At 39.7% G+C, this 24,703-nt stretch overlaps 1 protein-coding gene and 1 long non-coding RNA gene across 2 annotated transcripts; both read left to right on the top strand.

Moving 5' to 3' along the window:
* The first annotated feature begins 2,193 nt into the window (after positions 1-2,193).
* On the top strand, positions 2,194-19,812 carry LOC146494735 (mitochondrial carrier homolog 1-like). Its single transcript, XM_085146740.1, has 13 exons — positions 2,194-2,239; positions 2,424-2,576; positions 4,344-4,428; positions 4,512-4,618; positions 5,827-5,910; positions 6,854-6,911; positions 7,207-7,258; positions 7,390-7,449; positions 7,541-7,634; positions 14,728-14,775; positions 14,861-14,928; positions 18,195-18,270; positions 18,876-19,812. The coding sequence occupies exons 1-13, from the start codon at positions 2,222-2,224 to the stop codon at positions 18,939-18,941; spliced, it is 969 nt and encodes a 322-aa protein (XP_085002866.1). The 5' UTR covers positions 2,194-2,221; the 3' UTR covers positions 18,942-19,812.
* On the top strand, positions 8,653-11,361 carry LOC146494736 (uncharacterized). Its single transcript, XR_014871645.1, has 2 exons — positions 8,653-10,958; positions 10,999-11,361. It is a non-coding gene; the product is annotated as an uncharacterized LOC146494736 (long non-coding RNA).
* Positions 19,813-24,703: the final 4,891 nt, after the last annotated feature.

Below are 24,703 nucleotides of genomic sequence, written 5' to 3'. Positions count from 1 at the left end.
CTACAGCCTATTCCAGCCTGAATTATAAGTTTGTTTAAAAAAAAAAGTTTTAAGCCTAATTTCAACAGTAGAGAGATTCTGTCCCGATTCCGACTGAAGGCTTTTTAGTGAGCTTCTAGAGGAATCTGATAATAATGACTGTAATAGTCCAGCCAAAAACTAATAAATGCATGTTTTTCAGCATCACTCTGAAACAGGATGTTTCTAATTTTAGAGATATTGCACAAATCATAGCCTGATTATAAACTACTCTGAGATTTGTGACAGTGTTATTAGAAGCCAAGCTAATGACAGTTAAAGAAATCTCGTCAGAGACAATGTTTCTAAGGTTTCAGGACCAAGTACAATAACCTCAGTTAGAGGTCATCCAGGCTGTTATGTCTTTAAGACATGCCCGTACTTTAACTAGTTGATTTGTATCATCAACTACATGGATAAATAAAGGTGGGTATCATTTGCATAGGAATTAACATGTATGCCGTGTTTTCTAATAATATTATCTAAGGAATGCATGCACAGTGCAAAATGTATTGGTCCCAACACAGAAGTCTGTTCAACATGTGACATGTGATCAGATATGATTCGAACCACTGCAGCTCTAAATGTCTTTAAGATAATATGGTGGTCAGTGGTACAAAATGCTGCTCTGACGTCTAGAAGGACAAGCATTAGTCACTAATGCTGTTTAGTAGTACAGCCATACTGGTTATTAACAGGGCAACACATTTAATTTGACCAATGACTATTTGTATAAAGGCAAGGCAAAAATATTTTACGTCTGTTTTTCATTTAGTCATTACAGTAAAATCAGTAGTGTCAGACTGAGGAAAGATGCATGGACACAGGCTGTTGTGATAGAAGAAAAGATTGCACTTTAAGCCTAATTTTTACTACCTCTGGCTTAGATAGCAGCAGAATAAAATGGTCTAGTGAAGTGATGTATCTAACAGCAGTCTGAGGGCTTGTGTCTGTCAGTGTAAATGGAAATGCTCAGTGAGCTGAAACCAGCATCTGTCATGACGACAGTAAATCAACTGATCTGCAGTGTCTGCCTTTTACTCCATGCTTGTTTTTGAGTTTTTCATGTGTGTAGAATGAACCTAGCACTTAAACCTGACATCATGCAAGTGTGTAACAGGCACTCTGGTCCACTGTGTGAATGTCACAGTTTGACTCTACTTGAAGCTTGAAATGTGCACGCATGCTCAAATCGCAGTAAGCTGCAGTACCAGCAGAGGGTGATATTTTATTTCAAGCCAACATGAAACGAGTCATGGGAAAACATTTAAAGGGACGATACAAATAAATAAATACAAAAATCTAAAAATGTAAAACATACATCTCATTGGTTGATTTGGTGTGAAAATTCTGCCTCCATGACAAACGCTGTGGGAAAGAATAGGAAGCATAATAATACTTATACTACTACTACTACTACTACTAATAATAATAATAGAGAATTCAGCTGACAGCAACATATAGTGAGATGTATTGCTTTGCAACCAATTACATTTTTTATTTAATTGGTTTTGTTATCACCAGATTGATAATTTGCTGCTTCATCTCTTGTCCTTTTTACAAATATGTTGCATTTTCCTTTTTATATTTATCTAGTTTTTTTGTTTTTTTTTTGCACATGATCTCATATTATTTGATAAATTGAGTTGCTTCAGGGATGTCCTGTACTGTAACTGACTTTAAAAATCAAATAAAAAAATAAAACCATTTGTATGTGTTAGGTAAGTGAATGGATGGATGAGCTGACTGAGCCATGAACAGCACTGCTATTTTGAATAAGCACTGGAAGGCTGATAGTCGTGTATGTAAGTAATCAGAAATGACCATATTTAAAACGTTGTTTTTTTTGCGGTTCCTGATTTCGTCAGGAATATTTCAAAATAATGCATCATTTAAAAAAAAAGCAAAAAAAAGCAAAAAAAAAGCAAAATACTGCTACTAAAATAAAATAGTGAGAAACACCAGGAACAGCAAGATTAAGTCCGTCCAATCGGCTTCTTCTAGATCCAGAATTAAATTAAGCACTATAAGAAAAATATACCAGTTTATACGTTTTTAACCAGCATGCTACCCAAGCCTTTCCATGTTTATTATTTATTTCTAGAATTTAAGGCAGACTACCCAAGAGGCGCTGTTAATCTCTGTCCACACTGACAGGAAGCTCTCTGGCTGTGGCAGATAAGAAGTACACGCACGTGTTTTTATGACTTCACGAGTTTTGGTAACAGATAGCTATTTTTAGACAGAATACGTTGTGAAATCTGCTCTCACTCTTATAAACACGCCTGCGTTTTACTCACTAGAAAACGTCTCCACTTAAACTATTATTCTGAAAAGCGGAAGTTGTTTTTGTTGTTTGATACACAACGCTAATGATTCGTCTCCCTCGTTCACGGTAACTAAAGATGGAGTCGCCAGAAAACCTGCATGGTCCAGCAGTCGGTGTCGCGCAGGATGCTACACCAACCACCGTGGACGTGGACACCGCAGTGTTTCTGCTGGGAGCGGGTGTAACAACCCTCACACACCCGCTGCTGTACGTCAAGCTGCTAATACAGGTAGCCGATGTAGCTAGCTAACAGTCATCATAGAGGCTGAATATGAATATACAGCTTCCGTGCTGTTTTTGGAAATATGTCAACTCATGCTTCTATTTACTCATTTAGCTTAGCAGTGAAATCTAGTGTTGTCTTGTTTTCATCATCGATACGAAATTGACTTTTAAATCCGAGCCTCACCTCAAAAATACTGTAAATCTAAGCAGTTATTTCTGCACCGTCGAACCATTTACAAATGTACTGTTTATACAGCTGGAAAGCTGCAGTCAGCTGAGACTGAAGATGCCACTAATGTTTCTCACACTAAAACGTCCAGATGAACAGAATAAACTTTTTAGGATTTCCTTACCTGGATGATGCATCAAGACATTCTGTTGTGCTCATTCTGTAAAACCCTCCAAACTTAAAATGAACATCCAGCATTGTTTTAAACACTGAAAATGTATTGCAAAAGCTGGATGACAGGAAAAAACTATAAGCCTCGAGTCCTGTAGTCAAAGACTCCGATGGCTCTACTGTGAGGTCCTTTTTCCATTTTCTCCTAATTTTAAACACACTTGACTTGGAACAAGCTACATCTTTATTTTGGGGCCATGCTTTTGTTTACTTAGCCAGATGTTACAACTTGTTATGGTCTGCAAGCACCCTCTTTTCACTATTTTGAATAATTAGGTATATATATGTGTATGTGTGTGTGTGTGTATATATATATATTAGGGGTGGAACGACGGTTCGATATTTTTTCGATACAAAAAAATGTTCATGCCTTTTTAATTTGTCATTATTAAAATTATAAATATATATTTTAACTCAAAAGTACAGTTTTTAGATTTAAAGTTGTTGAAACAACAAAATGATAAAAAAATTAATCTATCTGATCGAGAAATCCCTCATCTTTGGAAAAGAGAGTTTGTTACAGAGGAATGTCTCTTTCCAAAATAAAAGCTATACTATACGCTTCTTCTGGGCTATATTCTCAGCAGCATATTAAACATATCAGGTCCCCATAAGGATCTGCTGGTTCAGGATAAATGTAGATTTAGTAAAATCATAATTCATGTTGGCAGTAATGACACCTGATCGCATCAATTGGAGGTCACTACAATGAATATTGAATTGGTGTGTAACTTTGCAAAGCAGTGTCAAACTGTGTTTTTTTTTTTCTGATTAAATCAGCTTTAAGCTATAATTAACTATCAGCAAAAACACATATGTTATGGTTCAACACCTGATTCAGAGTCATGTTTCTTATCTCACACTGCTGCAGTCACATGCAGACGCTAATCTGCACGGGCCAAATCTGGATCATGTCTGCAAAAATACAGCCATGAGAATAATTTTCATACTCAACCCATTTCTCATTTGACATATTAGTCAGACGTGTACTTTGTTTTATATCTTGATTAAGAATAAAGCTGATTTACTATTAGAAAAAGCACATCCAGATAAACTGTTTTTTATTGAGGGCGGCGTTTTTATTCCAAAAGGCAAATTGATGACACGTTGTTGAGATGGTCATCTTTCTTTAATTTCATCTCATTCGGTGTTTACATTTTTTTACTCTTTCATTTTGGCTCATTATGTCTGTTTTTCAAAACCTGAATTGCTCTGTTTGTCACTGATTTAAAATAATGATTTAAATATATTTTGGTCAGTTGTTTAAGTCGTCCAGTCTGTTCTTGGAAAACAAACACCTGAAGCTGTAGTTGAATAAAAGAAAATGGTCATGTAGAGAATCTGTTTAATTGAAAGTGCTGTTGTCTCCAGGTGGGACATGAGCCTCTTCCCCCGACTGTGGGCACAACTATGTTTGGAAGGAGAGTTTTATACCTGCCTGGCTTTCTCTCTTATGGTGAGTGAAGTGGGATTAATGGATGACTTATCGTCTAACTGGACAAAGTATAAACGTTTTACAGGACATGAATTTGCTTTCAGCGCAGCATATTGTGAAGGTGGATGGAAAGAGAGGACTTCTTCGTGGCCTCTCACCACGTATTGTATCCAGTGCCATCTCTACTGTGGTGAGGAGCAAAGTTAAACAGGTAAGCAGGAAATGAGATTAGATGGTACAAATGGTACAACCCTTCTTGCTAAGACGAATAAGCAGATGTTTCTCTATAGCTGGATCCATCAGAGGTGCCTGTATAAGTCATTTGAATTAGCAGTTCTGACAGTGTGACCTCCATCAAGAATCTCTGTGATTCAACTTGAACGTAACATTAAACTGAAAATTGAGACAAATATGTAATTCCCTTTGTTATCTTTAGATTTCAACCTGGACTAGCTGGAGTATTGTATTGATTGTAACTCTTTAAAATCTGAAAGAAAAAGAACAAAAACGGAGCTGCATATGTTCTATATGTTCTATTGCAAAGGCTTATACAGAAGCACAATGATGACAGCCAATGATGAGGGCACGCTCTGTACTTTACACAAAGTGTGGGAACCAAACTGTTAAACAGCTGATATTAGACTTTCCTTACCAGCCTTCGTATTAAAAACCCATACTGCAGTGTTACTGAATTATTACTTTAACATGCTGCTGAATGTTTCACGTCACAGTGTTTCAGATACAGCACAGGGTCACTGTGCTTATATTTATGTGGCCCCAGCAGTGCCATGCTGCAAATAAGATTTTCCCCCTGTGTATTTAAATGCCTCTAAAACAAGAGGCATTTGCCAAGTGTGTGAAGATTACAGGCACTCGTCTGACACTACTGCACTAACACAACTACAGTCTTATAAAATGAAATCAAATTGTCATTGTTTTCCAAAAACCTGTGGATGGAATTTAAGATGATTAAAACTTGAGACATGCCTGTAGTCTCAATGATCTGTAATTGGCTGAAACAGCTCAAACAGGAAGTGATTTATTTACCGCCACCTTACCGCCTATTTCAATTCCTTTTTATTATCAATTAATTCATTTTTGCCTTTCATGTAAACATGGTCTGTAATTTTCTGTAATGTTGCTGCAGTTTGTAGTCAAAATATTAGTGAAGTTCAAAGGACTTACATGTTGTTTATTTACCAGTTACAAATAAGAACAGCTGATGTGCTTGAATAGGCCTTTGAGAATCACTGTGCTCACGTATATGATTTTATTTAAAACATGCATAAGAATTTTGGTTCTGCAAAAATAAACTTGGGTTTTTAAGTGATTGTGCAGGTTGAGCTGTAGATGATTGATGTTGTCGATGAATGTTATGTCTCTTTAAATATCTGTATTACACAATAGTGTGTTTTGAAGGTAATCGGAGTTCTTTGTTCAGCAGATAGACGTCCTGTTAAGAACGGTGACCAGCAGAATTCACTCAGGAAAGTGGTCAAAGAGGTGAGATAACTCTGTGAGGGCTGTTCTTCCACTTCTTTCATTTAGAGTGTAGCTGAACTGATGTACAATGTTTCCTTATTCATAAGTTGTGAAAAGACAGAATACGGTGATTTGAAAATCATTTAAGCCCTGAATTTAAGGGTAAATAGTTCAATGATGATCAGTATCAATGCTGTAACTGATAGATTTGGTTTTATTTGAAAACAATATTGGATCCTTTTTGATTAATCAATGCATTTCCAGAAAATTGTGAGGGGCACAGCGTAAAACCTGAAATGTGGGCATCATGCCACAAAATATAAACCTTGCAAAACATCTTAGAACTAGTTACTACAAGTCAGGTAACGGTGTCAGCAAATGATGGAAAACAAACCAGCCTTTTTTCCACTACTTCCTACTGAACCTGGTTTTTAAGGTTTCCCATTGGTTTCCCAATTTGAAAATTAATGATCAAGAAAATTGACCTCAATGCCCATTGTCCATCAGTAGTGCTAATTATAGTCATTATAAAAAAAAAATGTAATATTTATAACTTATAAATTTATACTGTTTATATAAGGGGAAACCTGCCGTCATTTGCAGGACCGTAAATGGACCAAAAGTGAGTTGGACCTCCTTTTGCCTTCAGAATTGTCTTAATTCTTCATGGCAGATTTTCAACCAGGTCCTGAAAGCATTCATCAGAGATTATGTTCCTTAAAAAAAATGCCAAAAAGTGTCTAGAAACAACCTTCATCCCTTAAAATACTTTTTTTGAGAAACCAATGATGGTGGGGACCAGAAATTGTGCATTCTTATATTTCCCTGCAATTTCTCTGGCAAATTTGAGACAGGCAAGTGGTGATCAAGTGAATCAAATCTGGAAAGCAGAGGATATTTGTAGACATTGTCTTGCTATTTCTGGCTTTGAATAACGTTCTCTTTACATTGCTTTGTCTCCCAGACCTCACATGAGATGATCATCCAGTGCCTGTCCAGAGTAGCCACCCATCCTTTTCATGGTATGTCAGCAACAGGAAATGTTTATTCTGCCATGAAACATTTCTTTTGAGTAAATAAAAAAAGTATGCAGAGGTTAGTAAAATAAAATAGTGCTGCAGTCACCTTACAGAGATTTCCTGGTTTGAACTCCAGCTCCTGAGCTTCCAATGGGTTCTGTGGCTCCGCCCATATATTGAACTATTCTGAGGCATCAATCTTTGTTTGCAGTGTACAGTATGTAGCATGTTCCCAGTCCTCATGAAAGTGTTATCTTGTCTGAATGAAATGATCTGATAAACCTTTCTGCGTTGGCAGTTATGTCGGTACGCTGCATGGCTCAGTTTGTTGGCAGAGAAGTCAAGTATGGGTAAGACTATGGTTTATACATAAATTTCATACGAGTGTTTTGTAGATGAAGAAAGTGGATTAAAAGAAACATTCTACACTCACATCTACATAAAAAAGCAAGATGATATTAAAGGTCTGTCTGATTTTTAGTGGGATGCTCAGCTGTATGGTCAAGATTTTCAAGGAGGAAGGAGTTGCTGGCTTCTATGTGTGAGTCATGCTTTTATTAGTACAGTCTGTCCTGCTCAGATATCGTGATCTTTCACCTCCAACCATCATAGCAGTGTTTGTGTGTTTGCAGTGGTCTCATACCGCATGTCCTGGGAGAGGTTCTGTTTCTGTGGTGTTGTAATCTCCTGGCTCACTTTATTAACACCTATGCTGTGGATGAAAGTGTAAGTCTGTCACCTTTACCTATTTCAACAAGCTTTGACAATAAATATAATTTTATAATAGTACTGTATTTTTATTAGGAAGACTATTGTATGTTCTAGGTGGGCACTTGAAGAGCATGTTCAACACCCACTCTACCTCCTGAGCCACGCCTACCTTTGAGGTTGTGCCTCAGAAGATAGAGCGCCCTTATTTTCCACAAAGCAAAAAAAACAGAATTTAAAATGTAGTCAAAATGCAAAAAATAGATAACATTAAGTGGCTCAAGTGTAAAGTGTAATGGACAGTGCAGTGCAGTAAGGGGGATTAAACAATGGGAGGTTGCACACTTGACAGATTAACAGATGAATCTCTGTATTATACGTATTATCCTGTTCATGTAGTATCAAAGATTTCCTGTGTACATTCAAAAACATACCGTAAGAGCTACAATGTGACAAACAAAAGAGCTCTCATGCAACTGTAAAATTCCTGTCATAATTTAAAATCTGTTAATATAATCCATTTTGTATCCCTTCAACAAAATAAGACCAGATTCCTGTCAACAGAGCAAAGGCCCGGAAGTACACCGGAATATTATAACACTTAGTCAAAGGAGCTTGCAAAGAAAAGCGTCTGGACTTCTTTAAGTTACTTGAAGACGTTTCACCTCTCATCCGAGAGGCTTCTTCAGTTCTAAGGTCAAATGGTGGAGAGTCCCAGATATAACCCTAGTGGGAGTGTCCCCCCACAGAGGGACAAAAGGACCCCCTGATGATCCTCTAATCGCCTGAGCCAAGGTGTGGAACTGGGTGTGGGTCCCAATCAGCCAGAGTTTCGGGTGATTTCATTGTGAAACCTGGCCCCACCTTATCATGCGAATTCTTGAGGTCAGATGGCCCAGGGTGTGAGTGGGCCTTAAGGCGTCTGGGAAGGGATCTCAAAACTGGATTATAGATGGCAGAGAGTTGGTGTCGTAAACCACCGCCTCTGTTCAAAGATGGTCGCTCACAGTGGACATAGATGGCTTCATAGAGGCCTCTTTCTGTGCCTCTTTGCTGACTTTAAAAAAGTCAGCAAAAAAAAAAGTTAAAAAAAAAAAAAGTTTTTTTAAAGTCAGCAAAGAGGCACAGAAAAGAAGATCAGACACCAGCGAGGGAGGATAAGAAGGACAGGCGCAACAACATTGTCATCCCCTATGTAGCCGGTGTATCAGAGAAACTCAGGAGGGTTTTCTCCAAGCATGACATCCCGGTGTACTTCAGACCCAGCAACACACTCAGACAAAAACTGGTTCACCCGAAAGACAAAACACCAAAACACAGACTTAACAATGTGGTGTATGCCGTACAGTGCAGCGAGGAATGCCCAGACCTCTACATTGGAGAGACCAAACAGCCACTTCACAAGCGCATGGCACAACACAGAAGAGCGACCTCCACAGGACAAGATTCAGCTGTCCATCTGCATCTTAAGGATAAAGGACACTCTTTCGAGGATGCCAATGTTCACATTTTGGACAGAGAGGACAGATGGTTTGAAAGAGGAGTGAAAGAAGCCATCTATGTCCACTGTGAGCGACCATCTTTGAACAGAGGCGGTGGTTTACGACACCAACTCTCTGCCATCTATAATCCAGTTTTGAGATCCCTTCCCAGACGCCTTAAGGCCCACTCACACCCTGGGCCATCTGACCTCAGGAATTCGCATGATAAGGTGGGGCCAGGTTTCACAATGAAATCACCCGAAACTCTGGCTGATTGGGACCCACACCCAGTTCCACACCTTGGCTCAGGCGATTAGAGGATCATCAGGGGGTCCTTTTGTCCCTCTGTGGGGGGACACTCCCACTAGGGTTATATCTGGGACTCTCCTCCATTTGACCTTAGAACTGAAGAAGCCTCTCGGATGAGAGGTGAAACGTCTTCAAGTAACTTAAAGAAGTCCAGACGCTTTTCTTTGCAAGCTCCTTTGACTACGATGACCTGGATGACTGAGAACCTTCACAGACATTATAACACTTAATTTAGAAAGAAATCTAAACTTTATATAAATGATTGCAAATCTTAGAAATCTATTTGGCCAATACTGCTAATCATACAAAATGCAAAATATTTTCTTAAAGTTGACACTGGCTATCCTGATGTGATAATGGACTTGCACTTATATAGTGCTTTTCTGCTCCACTTGGCCCATTTCCACACACACAATCTTACAAGTACATTTTTCTATGTCTGAGTGCTTTCTATAGAAAAATATATTTTTGGCATCTGACGTTATTAGCCATTTCAGGGTCAAAACTCTTCTTTAAAGAGGTAAAAATGGTCTTTTATCTTCTATAAAATAATAGGTTTGGCTGTTCTCCCAGATGTTCCAATAAAATTTAACACTGAGGCATCCATGAAAAAGAGGATTCACAAGGTTCAAAGAAAGTTACCTCACTGAAAATGATATGCCATGTTCTGACTGAAGGATTTATAAAAACAGCTAAAAGTTGTAGCTCTGCTATCACTATGAATATAATACAAGAAACAAAACATTCTCATCTTAATGTAACAGTTGAAGTCTTAGTTAGTCGAGTGGTTCAGGGGGTTGGGAAGCTCATCTTATAACTGGAAGGTTGCAAGTATTGGTCATTGTGTCCTTGGGCAAGACACTTCACCTACCACCTACTGGTGTTGGCCAGTGTGGCCGATGGCGCGATATGGCTGCCTTGCTTCTGCCCCAGGGCAGCTGTGGCTACAACTGTAGCTTGCCTCCACCAGTGTGTGAATGTGAGAGTGAATGAATAGTGGAATTGTAAAGCGCTTTGAGGGTCTCGAAAAGCACTATATAAATGCAACCCATTATTAGTCTGAGAGTCCTTTTTTTCTTTTCTTTTCTTTTTTTAAATTTCAACATTCAAATATTTGGCGTCTGGTGGACTGTGAGCCCATAGATTCGAATTACATTGTAAGGTTTTAAAAACTGAGCTTAAAGCTGCAGTGCACATGAATAGTGCTAATGAAAAGGCAGAGAGGCCTACAGTGAACATAAATTATTTTTAAAGGTTTTTTAGTATTGTTTGTATTAAAACAAAATACAAAGCATTACAATACATGAAAAAGGCAACAGCATTAATGCAGAAGGAGTTTGGACCCAGAAGCAGGGTTGTTACATCATCACTTAACAAGTGGATAGTCTCATAGACAAAAAGCTAAGCTAAGCTAGTGTTTAAGGCAGAGGTAGCATTAGCATCATGCTAATGCGACAAAAGCCTGGGCTAGCCTAATGACAAAGTTGCCTTATTGCAAATAAACAACATACAGAAGAGACACACTTGATACATGCAGACCATTATGTATCAAGTGACCATTATGCAGACCATTATGTATCAAGGTACCACAGTGGAACACACTGTGGTACCATACGCTCGTCAGCATCAGTTGAACAGAAAGTATTGTGATGGCACAAGAATGGTGAAAAAAAGGTGATTAACAATGGAAGAGAGACAGACCATCATATAAATGTCGATCTGTCCTACAGAGAAACTGCAAAGAAAGTCAAGGTGTCAGTGAGTACAGTTTCCTTCAGCATCCAAAGGCTCAGAAACTGTGACAGGAAGAGGTCTGCAGACCCAATGACGCAACTGAATCAGAGTACAAGTTTCTGAGAGTTAACAGCTGTGTGATAGACGGCTCACAGGACAACAGCTTCAAGCACAGCTTAATAGTGGTCGTAGTAAGAAAGTCTCAGTTTCAACTGTGAAGAGAAGACTTTGAGCTGCAGGTTTGACAGGACGAGTTGCAGCAAGAAAGCCAGATGTCAGAATAAGACAAAGAGGCTTGGCTGGGCCGTGAAACACCACCATTGGACTACTGAAGACTGGAAGAAGGTAGAAGGTATTATGGACTGATGGATCAACATTTGAAACCTTGTGTTCATCACACAGGATCTTTGTACACCGTCGAGTAGGTAAAGAATGGTTCCACAGTGTGTGGTATCAACCGTCAAACATGGAGGAGGAAGTGTGATGATCTGGGGCTGTTTGCTGGATCCAGGGTCGGTGACTTGTACAGAGTGAGAGGCTCCCTGAACCAAAACCACAGCATTGTGCAGCACCATGCAGGACCCTCTGGTATGAGCCTAGTTGGTCAGGGCTTCATCCTACAGCAAGATAATGACCCAAAACATAGATCCAAGCTGTGCTAGAATTACCTCAGGAACAAAGAACAAGGTGGTGAGCTTGAAAACATGGAGTGTCCAGCACAGTCTCCAGACTTAGACCCCATCGAGCTGGTTTGAACTGGACAGAAGAGTGAAAGCAAAGCAACCTACAAGGCCCACGTTTATGGGAACTTCTGCTACAGATATGGGAGAATATTTGATTTCTATTGTAGAAAGTAGGGGTACAACGATACACAAAATTCACGGTTCGGTTTGGTTCGATACTTTGGTGTCACGGTTTGTAATTTTTTCGATACAAAAAAATGTTCATGCTTTTTAAATTTGTCATTTATTAAAATTATAAATATATATTTTAACTCAAATGTACAGTTTTTAAATTTAATGTTGCTGAAACAACAAAGGGATAAAATAATAAATCCATCTGATTGAGAAATCACTCATCTTTGGAAAAGAGAGTTTATTACAGAGAAATGGCTCTTTCCAAAATAAAAGCTATACTATACGCTTCTTCTGGGGTATACTCTCAGCAGCATATTGAACATATCAGGTCTCCATAAGGAGAATCATGTGCTAACGGCTGTCTAAATGACTCGGGTAAAGTTTGTAGCATGCGTGCTTGTTGTTTTTGTCTGCTTCCACTTGTCTTTGCACTACAATGATGTCGGCGTAAATGTGCAGTCATATTCGTTGTGTTCCCACTAGTGCTGTCAGCGTTAATCTGAAATGACGTTAACGCCACAACACGGCAAATCTCCGTTAACGAGCTACTGCGGATCGCCCCATGCGTGTGGCTGGACGGCGTCAACACGTTAATGAGCAAACTGCGCTAACACACTAGTTCCCACCAATGTAATTGAGCATTGCGTGGCACATCCGACATACTGTTTTACTTTTGTTCATGACGCGCTTACCTTCAGGGTCATACTTCACATGAAGACCAAAATAGTTCCAAAGGCCAGATCTGAATGAGGGTGGGGGAGGTTCAATTTGCCATGTTGTAACGAGCTTAGCTTCTGTCTTGCTAGCTTGCCCTGCGCTCAGTGGATCTGCGCTCGACAGTGCAGCCTAGGCGGAGTAGTCGAACGCAGATCCACTGAGCTCTCAACACAGACAGCATCGTCAGAAGGAAAGTTGATAAAATAAATTAAAAATTTTGTATTGTTCGATACATATGCGTACCGAACCGAAAGCACTGTATCGACCGGTTCAATATCGATACGAGTATTGTTGCACTCCTAGTAGAAAGAAGCCACGACTGTGTTCAGCTGTTATATCTGCCAAAGAAGGCTACTCTGATGGGTCAAAGGTTTAGAATACACTTTGGTCTATAAACTGATTCCATGATTTCTTTTTTAACTCCAATTACTTATTTGTGCTATGCTTTCATTTCAGAGTTCAATCAGACAATAAACTGCGTAATTTTCAATAAAGAACTTGAAAATGTGGTGTTCTAAAATTTGTTACTGGTAGTTTATGAGGATTGCTGTGAATTTTTAGCTTCATATACTAGTTGTCTTTTGCATTTTACCGGATAGGTTTATTTTTTCATTTTTTTTATTACCCATTACTCAGACAGTTTTTATATATGTCCCCTATAATACATACAGTGCATCTGGAAAGTATTCACAGAGCTTCATTGTTCATTGCAAAATGTTAAATACAATAACCTATAAAAACAATTGCTTGAAATTCTTGCAAATTTATATTCATAAAGAGAAAAATATAACAAGTACTTAAATATTCACAGCCTTTGCTTAATACTTGAAACACCTTTGGCAGCAATTACAGCCTCATGCCTCTTTAAGAGTGATGCTACAAGCCTTGCATACCTATTTTTGGGCAGCTTATTTCCCATTCTCCTTTGTGGAACCTCAGCTGGGGAGCATCAGTGCACAGCCATTTCTCTCCAGAGGGTTTCAGTCAGATTTCAGTCTGGGCTCTGGCAGGGCCAGACATTCACACAGTAGTCAGGCAGGTTCTCATGTGTCTTTTACTGAGGAGTTGGCTTCATCCTGGCTACTCTACCATACAGGGCAGGTTGTCGGAGTACAGGAATGGTTGTTTCTGAAAGCTTCTCCTCTCTCCACAGAGCAATGCTGGGAGCTCTTTACTAGAGTGCCCATCGGGTACTTGGGCACCTCCCGAATAAGGCCCTTTTACCCAGATCATGTAGATTGACATGGTCAGACAGTTCTGGTGGTTGCAAACGTCTTCCATTTACGGACGATGGAGGCCACTGTGCTCATTAGAACCTTCAGTGCTGCAGAAATCTTTCTGTAGCCATCCTCAGATCTGTGCCATGATACTATCCTGCCCCTGAGGTCAATTCCTTGGTCTTTATTGATTACAAAATCATACAGTGATCTATAGTGTCCGGGTACCATGCACATGTTCATATGCCCTATCAACATTTCATTCCTCTGCAGCCCGTCCTGTGAGAGTGGTGGTCCCACAGGAGGATAAACCCACTTAGCTTTTTCATGCTGATCCTTGCCAGGCTGTGAGCTCAGGCTTGGCCAGCAGACGTTCACCCATAAGCCTCTATCCTGTTCCTGGTGGCAGGGTAGGATCCCTGCTGACCCTGTCCCGAGCAGGGTACATTGGACCTTTGATTTATTATACTGCGTAGGGTGTCTGGCTCCTCACCCAGGACCAGTTTGATTTCGAAGACCCTACCAGTAGCAAATTGCACTTGACAACAAAGCTTCTGGGATTACTGGAGCACACAAACCCATCAGCCTCACACACCAAAAACGAAAATGATGAATGAAAGAAAACTCATCATTTAATGCAGGTGTTTCAGAGATACTTGTATATGCGTACATGGTAATTTGTTGTTTATTATACAAACGATTGTAACTATTGAACTTTAAGTGCATTAGTTTTAGTTTCTGGAAACATGTAAATTCATTCAATAACATTTCCCCCTCTCTTTACATTTCTTTGCAGTTCAGTCAGGCCTCTGCAGTGAGAAGCTACACTAAATTTGTGATGGGCGTAAGTTCTCTCTTCAGACCATGAAAGGTTTCTCCTGTATGTCATAATTCAGTAATAATGCAGTGTGCGTTTTGTGCCTCATTAGATTGCAGTAAGTGTCCTTACATATCCATTCATGCTGGTTGCTGATCTTATGGTGGTAAACAATTGTGGGTGAGTCACTAAGCTAAACACAGTTATGAACTTAAAATGTAATATTGATTTAAACCTGATGCCGTAGACTCTTTCAAGGTTTATAATTAGCTTTTTATCGCACTCATATTAAATGGTTTCAGTGATTGTTTTTTTTTTTCTCTCACCAACTTGAAACATGATGCTGTGATTGCAGGTCTGTGGAATACAAAAGAATAAAAAGACAAAGGTTGCACAAACCTTCTGGAAAAGGTTAAATTTAGGCAACAAAGATTAGAGAAACTGGAGCTCATATCATTTATAACTTTTTAAGGGTAATTTCAATCAGATTCAATTCAATTCAATTCAATTTTATTTATATAGCGCCAAATCACAACAAATGTCGCCTCAAGGCGCTTCATAGATACAGAGAAAAGCCCAACAATCATATGACCCCCTATGAGCAAGCACTTTGGCGACAGTGGGAAGGAAAAACTCCCTTTTAACAGGAAGAAACCTCCGGCAGAACCAGGCTCAGGGAGGGGCGGGGGCCATCTGCTGCGACCGGGTTGGGGTGAGAGAAGGAAGACAGGATAAAAGACATGCTGTGGAAGAGAGACAGAGATTAATAACAGATATGATTCAATACAGAGAGGTCTATTAACACATAGTGAGTGAGAAAGGTGACTGGAAAGGAAAAACTCAATGCATCATGGGAATCCCCCGGCAGCCTACATCTATTGCAGCATAACTAAGGGAGGATTCAGGGTCACCTGGTCCAGCCCTAACTATATGCTTTAGCAAAAAGGAAAGTTTTAAGCCTAATCTTAAAAGTAGAGATAGTGTCTGTCTCCCGAATCCAAACTGGAAGCTGGTTCCAACAGAAGAGGGGCCTGAAAACTGAAGGCTCTGCCTCCATTCTACTTTTAAATACTCTAGGAACAACAAGTAGGCCTGCAGAGCGAGAGCGAAGTGCTCTAATAGGGTAATATGGTACTACAAGGTCATTAAGATAAGATGGGGCCTGATTATTTAAGACCTTGTATGTGAGGAGCAGGAGTTTGAATTCAATTCTGGATTTAACAGGAAGCCAATGAAGGGAAGCCAAAACAGGAGAAATATGCTCTCTCTTTCTAGTCCCTGTCAGTACTCTTGCTGCAGCATTTTGGATTAACTGAAGGCTTTTCAGTGAGTTTTTTGGACTTCCTGATAATAATGAATTGCAGTAGTCCAGCCTGGAAGTAATAAATGCATGAACTAGTTTTTCAGCGTCACTCTGAGACAGGATATTTCTAATTTTAGAGATGTTGCGCAAATGGAAGAACGCAGTCTTACATATTTGTTTAATATGTGCGTTGAAGGACATATCCTGGTCAAAAATGACTCCAAGGTTCCTCACAGTGTTCCTGTGAGGCCAAGGTAATGCCATCCAGAGTAAGAATCTGGTTAGATACCATATTTCTAAGCTTTTCAGCGCCGAGTACAATGACCTCAGTTTTATCTGAGTTAAGAAGCAGAAAGTTAGTGGCCATCCAAGTCTTTATGTCTTTAAGACATTCCTGCAGTTTAACTAATTGGTGTGTGTTATCTGGCTTCATGGACAGATAGCAGTTGGATTCCTGATCTCATAGATTTTTTTCATACAATGATTAAAAACAAAGTGGTGAAATTCTAAATGAGGAACTTACCATATATATATATATATATATATACATACACACATATATACACATATACACACACACACACACACACCAGGGGTGCAACGATACACAAAATTCACGGTTCGGTTCGATACTTTGGTGTCACGGTTCGATATTTTTTCGATACAAAAAAATGTTCATGCCTTTTTAATTTGTCATTTATTAACATTATAAATATATATTTTAACTCAAACGTACAGTTTTTAAATTTAATGTTGCTGAAACAACAAAGTAATAAAGAAATGAATCCATCTGATCGAGAAATCACTCATCTTTGGAAAAGAGAGTTTATTACAGTGAAATGTCTCTTTCCAAAATAAAAGCTATACTATACGCTTCTTCTGGGCTATATTCTCAGCAGCATATTAAACATATCAGGTCCCCATAAGGAGACTCATGTGCTAACGGCTGTCTAATGACTCGAGTAAAGTTTGTAGCATGCATGCTTGTTGTTTTTGTCTGCTTCCACTTGTCTTTGCACTAGGATGATGTCTGCGTAAATGTGCAGTCATATTCATTATGTTCCCACTAGTGCTGTCAGCGTAATCTCGTGAAATTACTTCTCCGTTAACGAGCTACCGCGGATCTGCCCGTGCGTAGGGCTGGACAGCCAACACGTTAACGAGCTAATTGCGCTAAACGCACTAGTTCCCACCAATGTAATTGAGCATTGCGTGGCACATTCGACATACTGTTTTACTTTTGTCCATGACGCGCTTACCTTCAGGGTCATACTTCACATGAAGACCAAAATAGTTCCAAACGCCAGATCTGAATGAGGGTGGGGGAGGTTCAATTTGCCATGTTGCAATGAGAGCTTAACTTCTGTCTCGCTAGCTTGCCCTGCGCTCAGTGAATCTGCGTTCGACTACTCCACCTAGGCTGCACTGTCGAGCGCAGATCCACTGAGCTCTCAACACAGACAGCACCGTCAGAAGGAAAGTTGATAAAATAAATTAAAAATTTTGTATTGTTCGATACATATGCGTACCAAACCGAAAAGCACTGTACTCGAACGGTTCAATATCGATATGAGTATCGTTGCACCCCTAATATATATATGTATGTATGTATATATACATATGTATGTATATATATATATTGCAGTATGCACTGCTTTTTATATATATATATATATATATATATATATATATATATACACACATACATACATACATACATACTACGAAGGAAGGGCTTTAGTATGTGCTTTCCAGGTTATGTCCAATAATTTCAGCAGAACTGAAGTTGTAGAAATATTTCAAGGACCACTGGTAGACAAAGGACAAGCACCAGTGCTCATAACAAAAGTTAAAGTTTTAAATATGTTTACAGATTCCTCCATGAACTGCTCTTGTGTTACCATATAGGCATTGATTGGAGTCTGACAGCATTTCCAAATCACTAAAGATCTTGAAATCTGACTAATGTGAAACTCATACAATAAATGGTTCATCATTTTCACACTTGAAGTTTGTCTCCAGAACTGGGGCTTTCGGTGCTACATTAAAGTCTTTATTATGTTTACAGTAAATATGCTTTTAATATTTTTTTGCAAAATAATTGCTGATGCTTCAGTCTGACTGCTGAGCTTTGTCTTGTCAGACTGGCTGCAGGACTTCCTCCTCTGTCGCCCGTCTTTAGCTCCTGGCTGCACTGCTGGAATCACCTGAGCAACAAGGTACACTCACTATGTCACATGGCATTTGATTCCTTAATGCCATTTTATTATTCCATGACCAATTCACTGGAACTCAAAATAGAGGTAATAGAGATGCTGATGGATGCAGAAGCTTTAGGAATGTTCAAATTAACAATCTGTAAAAGAAGGAATGCACTGAAGACACCACAGAAGACAACTGAAGAGGCAGAATTCTTCCTTAGATCAGAAAAAAACATTCACAGTATGTAGCCATGTCAAGAAAGGAGGCAGTCGGTCCATCACTGTCAAAATCTATAATCGAGAAACACCTTTGTGAAGGTAAATGCAGAGGGTTCACAAAAAAGTGGAAACCACTTGTACACTACAGTAGCATAGTGGAGAGTAAGCAGGACACTGCCTGTCAAATAGGGTGGAGGTAGTGATGCAGCATGTGCATGTATGGATGCCAAGGGAACAGGTCACTTGCTGATAGAAGTAACAGGATGAACTGCGACGTGTACAGGCCTATGCTCTCTGCTCAGGCATAAAGCATACTGCAAAAGCCAGTCAGAAGACCAGAGCTGGAGTTCCCCAGTGCACTATATATTTTCCTATATTCCTTCTCTTTGTCTCCCTCACGCCAGGGTCACCTCTTTAGAGGATCCAGTTTCTTTTTCCGCCGAGTGCCCTTGACCTCCATCGAGGACTAACATGGTCATCGCCACCACCTGCTGGGATGTTCTTCACCTCCTGCTCAAAACATTTTCCAAAGATATTGATCCCTTCCTTTGTCATCAGCCTGCTGTATCCATCCAGACAGCCACGTGTAGCTGAAGCAGCAGAACCTTTTTTGAAGTATGAGAAGCACATTCATTGTTATGATTACACCAGCTTCTACTTCTTTCCTCCCTGCTTCCAAACAATGCACCAACTATGGGCACCGTTTTGTTGCTGAGACTCACAAGGACATTTTACAAATTATTCTCACATGAAATTATTTATTTGACTGACTTGCAGTGAGAACAGTACTTCCAAATTGCACCAATATGTTTGTTGGTACCTCTGCTATAGTCTGCAGCACTTTAAATATCTCTGGTTGTTTTAAAACTTGTCATTTTGCTTGATTTTAGATGTTATTAATCCACTCCAGTGTTGCAGCTGAACAGATGATCTGTTTTCAGTTTCTTTGCAATTAAAAACCTCTTTGTCTTTTTCTTGATGTTGCTGTTGCAAACTGAGTAAAGAGGTAATGCTATTTTTTTAAGTAAAAAATATTTTCTTTAAAAGAGGTTGGAGAAATGCATGAAAGTCAAGAAGCTCAAGATATTATATATGCCAGAGTCTAATAAAACGGAGAAATATGATTTTGAAGTTTGTACAATGTTTTCATTTTTATCAGTCAGCCTTTAAACCTTCCACTCGAGTGGTTTAAAAACCTGTTAACAGTCTGTTAGGTCTGAAAGCGTCCATGTTCGCTGATAAATGTGACTGATAAATGAATTCTGCTTTATGTTTGTGACTCCAGTAACAACCCCACTTGCCTGGTTTTTTTTTTTGATAAAAATAAAATCTTTGCCATAACAGTGTTCACTTCATATTCAAAATGTGAAATATTATATAAGTTGTATACTGATGCTTTAAGATCCAATCTTAAGCAGTGAATAAGAACATATTGAGGGTTACTAGATATAGAATAATAGAATAGTAAAGAATAGTTCATTGCCTGGGCCACTTTTTTAAACATGAATAAATAACTCACCGTTTTTCTAAGGCAGCAAGTTTACGTACTTTTTGAAGTTCTCTGAACTAATGAGGTTTACAGTCATGAGCAGATAATCCATAGGTAAGTTTAAATTAACTATTTGGCTTCATTAGCTTTCTAACAGCCTGATATTCTGAGGCTTTGTAATATAAACACTGTAATAAAGGTTGCAAGCTTGAGTGCTACAGAACATCAGAGCTGATAATAAATGACACCTGTAGTGTTCCCCAACACAGGACAGCTCTGTTAAAAAAGTCCTATCCTCTGATCCTGTGGGACTTGAACAGTAAGTAGTATAGAGCCTGATGGAGCCTAACATTTACTGCCTCTGTTGTCCAGTCGTCTACCCTGACTCGTCTATTAAGAAAAGAAAAAGCCAGTAACACCTGTGCACTTGGTAATTAACTGGGCCCAGTTTAGTGGCCTGAACAGCAGGCCCTGAGGTTCTGTAACTTTTAAAAGGCTCCAGTAACCTGTAGGACATGGCTATTCAACTACAAAGTTAGTTGGGCCAGATTTTCAAACCGAGGAATTTATCTGGGCCAGATATTTTTTTTGCAGCCAGTAAGCAGCAGATCATGATCAATTTCAAACCCACACAACTGTATTGAAAAACAAGTAATTTTTTTATTCCTTTTCCCTTGTAAATCTGGTGACCTCTCACAAATGCACACCAAAGGGTCCATTTGAAAAAAAAAGGGAGCTATAACTAAACTATTTTTTGCACATTTGAGATAAAAAATAATAATAACAAAAACATTTTGATAATTCCCTTTCAAATTAAAATAAATATTTCGCTGACCACTCACTTTTCCTGCCATGAATGGAGCCCCATCCGTCACTAGTATACAGACACATATCCAGACCATTTTCCTCAAAAAGAGCTGAAATCTTCTCAAATATTATTTCGCCAGCTGTGTGTCCCTCTAACGGCAGTAAGCGAGCAATTTCCCATCCAAAAAACGGACATATACGCACAACTGTGCATTATCAGTTCTGTCTGTGATCTCCTGCTATAGACATTACATCAGTTTTCTTCAGGTCATCGAACAGCATTTCAAACTCGTCTGACGCCAGAACTTCAACTCTACGAATATTTGAACTGTCCTACAGGGGTACGTTTTTATTAGCAGATGTCACACTTACTTTAATTTTTGTCATCACTTTTCACCGCATCCACCACGTATGCAGTATTTCACTGTTTCAGAATCTGTGAAAGCCTTTTCTTCTTCGCCAAGAAGCAAACACGAAGGGAAGATGCTGCAGCTGTCTCTTGGGCTGTACAGGACCCTCACCGTGGCAGTACAACTCCGGTTGTAAGATTATTAAACTCGGTAAAATGAATAAGTATTTGTCAGTCCAGGCAGGGTTAAACCGACAGTTTTCATTGTCAATTTTGCGCTTTTGGAGAGAGAAAGACATGCTGTTGTCGCATCATATATTACGATGATTGTTTAATATGTTTACATCACGGTGCATTGTGGGTTAAATATTGCTAGGCTACTAGAAATGTTGCATTCACAGTCTACACTACGCTGTAGGAATTTTTTAATTTTTTTTAAAATTAATTAATTTTTTGCGTTTTCTCTGTGTTTCTGCCAGGACCACAGGCAGGGCCACTCGCAGGTTGCTTCTGGGCCGCATTTGGCCCGCGGACCGCCATTTGAATAGGCTTGCTGTAGGAGCTATTTAAACTGAGGATGAATATTCAGGGTTTGCTGTTTCACAAATGGTTAAAAAGAGAACGTCTACAATTTAGACTTTGGTGGATATTACAGGATATTTTATTAAAGCAGTTTGGCGTGAGCAGAGCAGAAGCAGAGTCAAATAACAATAAATAATAAGCTGTTTGCATCATGGTGTTTCATATCCATGTTTTTAATCACAAGCTGGAGAATAATACTCAGACGAGACCCAGACACGGACAATGTCAAGGACTGGAGACTAGAGAGAGCATATTTCTCCTGTTTTGGCTTCCCTTCATTGGCTTCCTGTTAAATCCAGAATTGAATTCAAAATCCTGCTCCTCACATACAAGGTCTTAAATAATCAGGCCCCATCTTATCTTAATGACCTTGTAGTACCATATCACCCTATTAGAGCACTTCGCTCCCGCTCTGCAGGCCTACTTGTTGTTCCTAGAGTATTTAAAAGTAGAATGGGAGGGAGAGCCTTCAGTTTTCAGGCCCCTCTTCTGTGGAACCAGCTTCCAGTTTGGATTCAGGAGACAGACACTATCTCTACTTTTAAGATTAGGCTTAAAACTTTCCTTTTTGCTAAAGCATATAGTTAGGGCTGGACCAGGTGACCCTGAATCCTCCCTTAGTTATGCTGCAATAGATGTAGGCTGCCGGGGGATTCCCATGATGCATTGAGTTTTTCCTTTCCAGTCACCTTTCTCACTCACTATGTATTAACAGACCTCTCTGTATTGAATCATATCTGTTATTAATCTCTGTCTCTCTTCCACAGCATGTCTTTATCCTGTCTTCCTTCTCTCACCCCAACCGGTCGCAGCAGATGGCCGCCCCTCCCTGAGCCTGGTTCTGCCGGAGGTTTCTTCCTGTTAAAAGGGAGTTTTCCTTCCCACTGTCGCCAAAGTGCTTGCTCATAGGGGGTCATATGATTGTTGGGCTTTTCTCTGTATCTATGAAGCGCCTTGAGGCGACATTTGTTGTGATTTGGCGCTATATAAATAAAATTGAATTGAATTGAATAGTTCGTGACATCGGTCATTCGACCATGGTTCTTCTTAGAAAGAAAATAACTACAACAACAGTGTTTAAGGGTTTCAGCACCTTTGTGTTTTTTGCATTTGACAGAGAGTTGTGATGGCTGCCTTTACAGCAAAACAGCACTCCTGCTTCCCAAGCTCTTCAAATAGCTGCACAAGCTGTCAAATTGTATTGTTTTGGTTTCAAAGAGACATGAAGCGTTCTTTCCAAAGTCTCACCTGCATCACCCAATTGTGTTCAGAGTGGAGGTAGGGCAGGTAGGTGATCTTTCCGATCCTTTTTGGATTTCCAGTGAGCAGTGGATAGGCAGCAGGTGAGTAGTAACAGATAGCAGACCAGCTTCAGACAATCTAAGGAAGTAACAGGTTAGCGTGGGGAGTGATCCAAAGCACCGGTGACAGGAGACACAAGGAGCAAAACACTTAGCACAGAAAGTTACGAGGAGTTTAAAGCAAGCATAGAGGCCGATTTAGCAGTACAGAACATCTGACGACCTGGCGAAGGTCTGAGGAGGTCCTAAATGCATCCAGGGTGACTGCTGCAGATGACCAGGACCATGACAGATGCCACTTTGAGACAGATGCCCTCGATCTCTGTGACAATGATTGAAAAGATTTTAAGGTGCCAAATCTATAAAGTTCTAATTTCAACAGGTTTGTCCAATAAGAAAATATCGTTTCATAAGAAACTAAATTCACTTCCAGCCCTATTTTATTGAACAGGAAGTGTTTTCACAGGGTTACACATCCATAAGATAGGGGGTGTTTGCTGTGTGATAGTGTGGTTTAGTCTCAGGTCATACTGCTCATTGAACAAAAAACACACAAATCAGGTGTTAAAATGCTAAACCTTGGGTTTTACCTCAACTGAGAAGTAGGGATGGGTACCGGTATGGCACCGGTTCTGACATAAACGGTAGTAACCAGACCGAAAAGCAGCGCACATTTCGGTGCTTTATTTCGGTGCTTTATTTCGGTGCTTTATTTCGGTGCTTTATTTCGGTGCTTTTTTTTTCTGAGCTGTGATACACTTTAGATTCTAGCCAATCATTTTACATTTCCGAGGATAGTAGGCGGGCCCAGGTACGTATGTTCTTTTAGAGCAGAGCTACAGATTAAAATGCCCAAGGCGAAGCGATCAAAAGTCTGGCTGTACTTCACAGCAAAATATGCAAACTCAGCAGCCTGCAACTAGTGTTTTAAGCTGATACTATGATACTGTCAAAGGAGGTAACACCTCAAATCCAATGAAACACCTGGCGATGCATAGCGGTTTTTTTAAAAGCCGAAAAATGCACCGTATTTGATAGCCTGCTGCGAGACCTCACACGGTGCACATCTACTGCGGGTGTGGTGCCTGTTATCGGACCCGGAGTTAGCAACATCCCCCAAAAACCCGAAGAGTAGAGTCCTGGCCCGTAGCCCTGCCAGTGTAGCAGAAATGATGACGGATGATGATGGCAGCAGCAGCCGTTCTTCTCTGCGTGAGTAACTTAATGTTGTTCGTGTGTAATTTACGTTGAGTAAGCTAACCACGTTATTACATTAATGTATGTAAGGTGAACTAGCAAACACCATCATATCTACATGCGGCTTTCTTCTTGTTTGATGGCAGATACTCCCTTCACCCTGGCCAAAAAGGCTAAAATGACCAAAGAAAAAGTGGAAGACAGTTAAACATGAGAGGTTTTTGGACAAAGTTTGTTTTTTCCATTGTTTAAGCACTGCTTCCAGCCAAGAGTGATATCATATATGCCCCATAGCTGCAGAAAAATCTAACATTATTATCTTTTTACAAAAAAACAGCTGAACATGAGAGGTTTTTGGAGCAATTTTGTGTTCTCCATTCTTTAAGCACCGGTTTGAGCACCGGCACCGTTTCAAAAGTACCAGTTTGGCACCAGTATCGGATAAAACCTAAACGATACCCATCCCTACTGAGAAGTAAGGAGCAGCAGTTTTGAAAACTGAGCTGA

The sequence above is a fragment of the Neolamprologus multifasciatus genome, chromosome 20 (genome assembly GCF_963576455.1).
Source record: "Neolamprologus multifasciatus chromosome 20, fNeoMul1.2, whole genome shotgun sequence".
NCBI lineage: Eukaryota > Metazoa > Chordata > Actinopteri > Cichliformes > Cichlidae > Neolamprologus > Neolamprologus multifasciatus.
Note: the sequence above shows the minus strand (reverse complement) of the source record. Positions and strands in the feature narration are given on the sequence as shown.

Excerpts from the sequence above, each read along its gene's own strand:
- LOC146494735 (XM_085146740.1), top strand. Across the intron at positions 5,911-6,853 it reads TCAGGAAAGTGGTCAAAGAG|ACCTCACATGAGATGATCAT; the intron begins GTGAGATAACTC and ends TTTGTCTCCCAG. Across the intron at positions 14,929-18,194 it reads ATGGTGGTAAACAATTGTGG|ACTGGCTGCAGGACTTCCTC; the intron begins GTGAGTCACTAA and ends TTGTCTTGTCAG.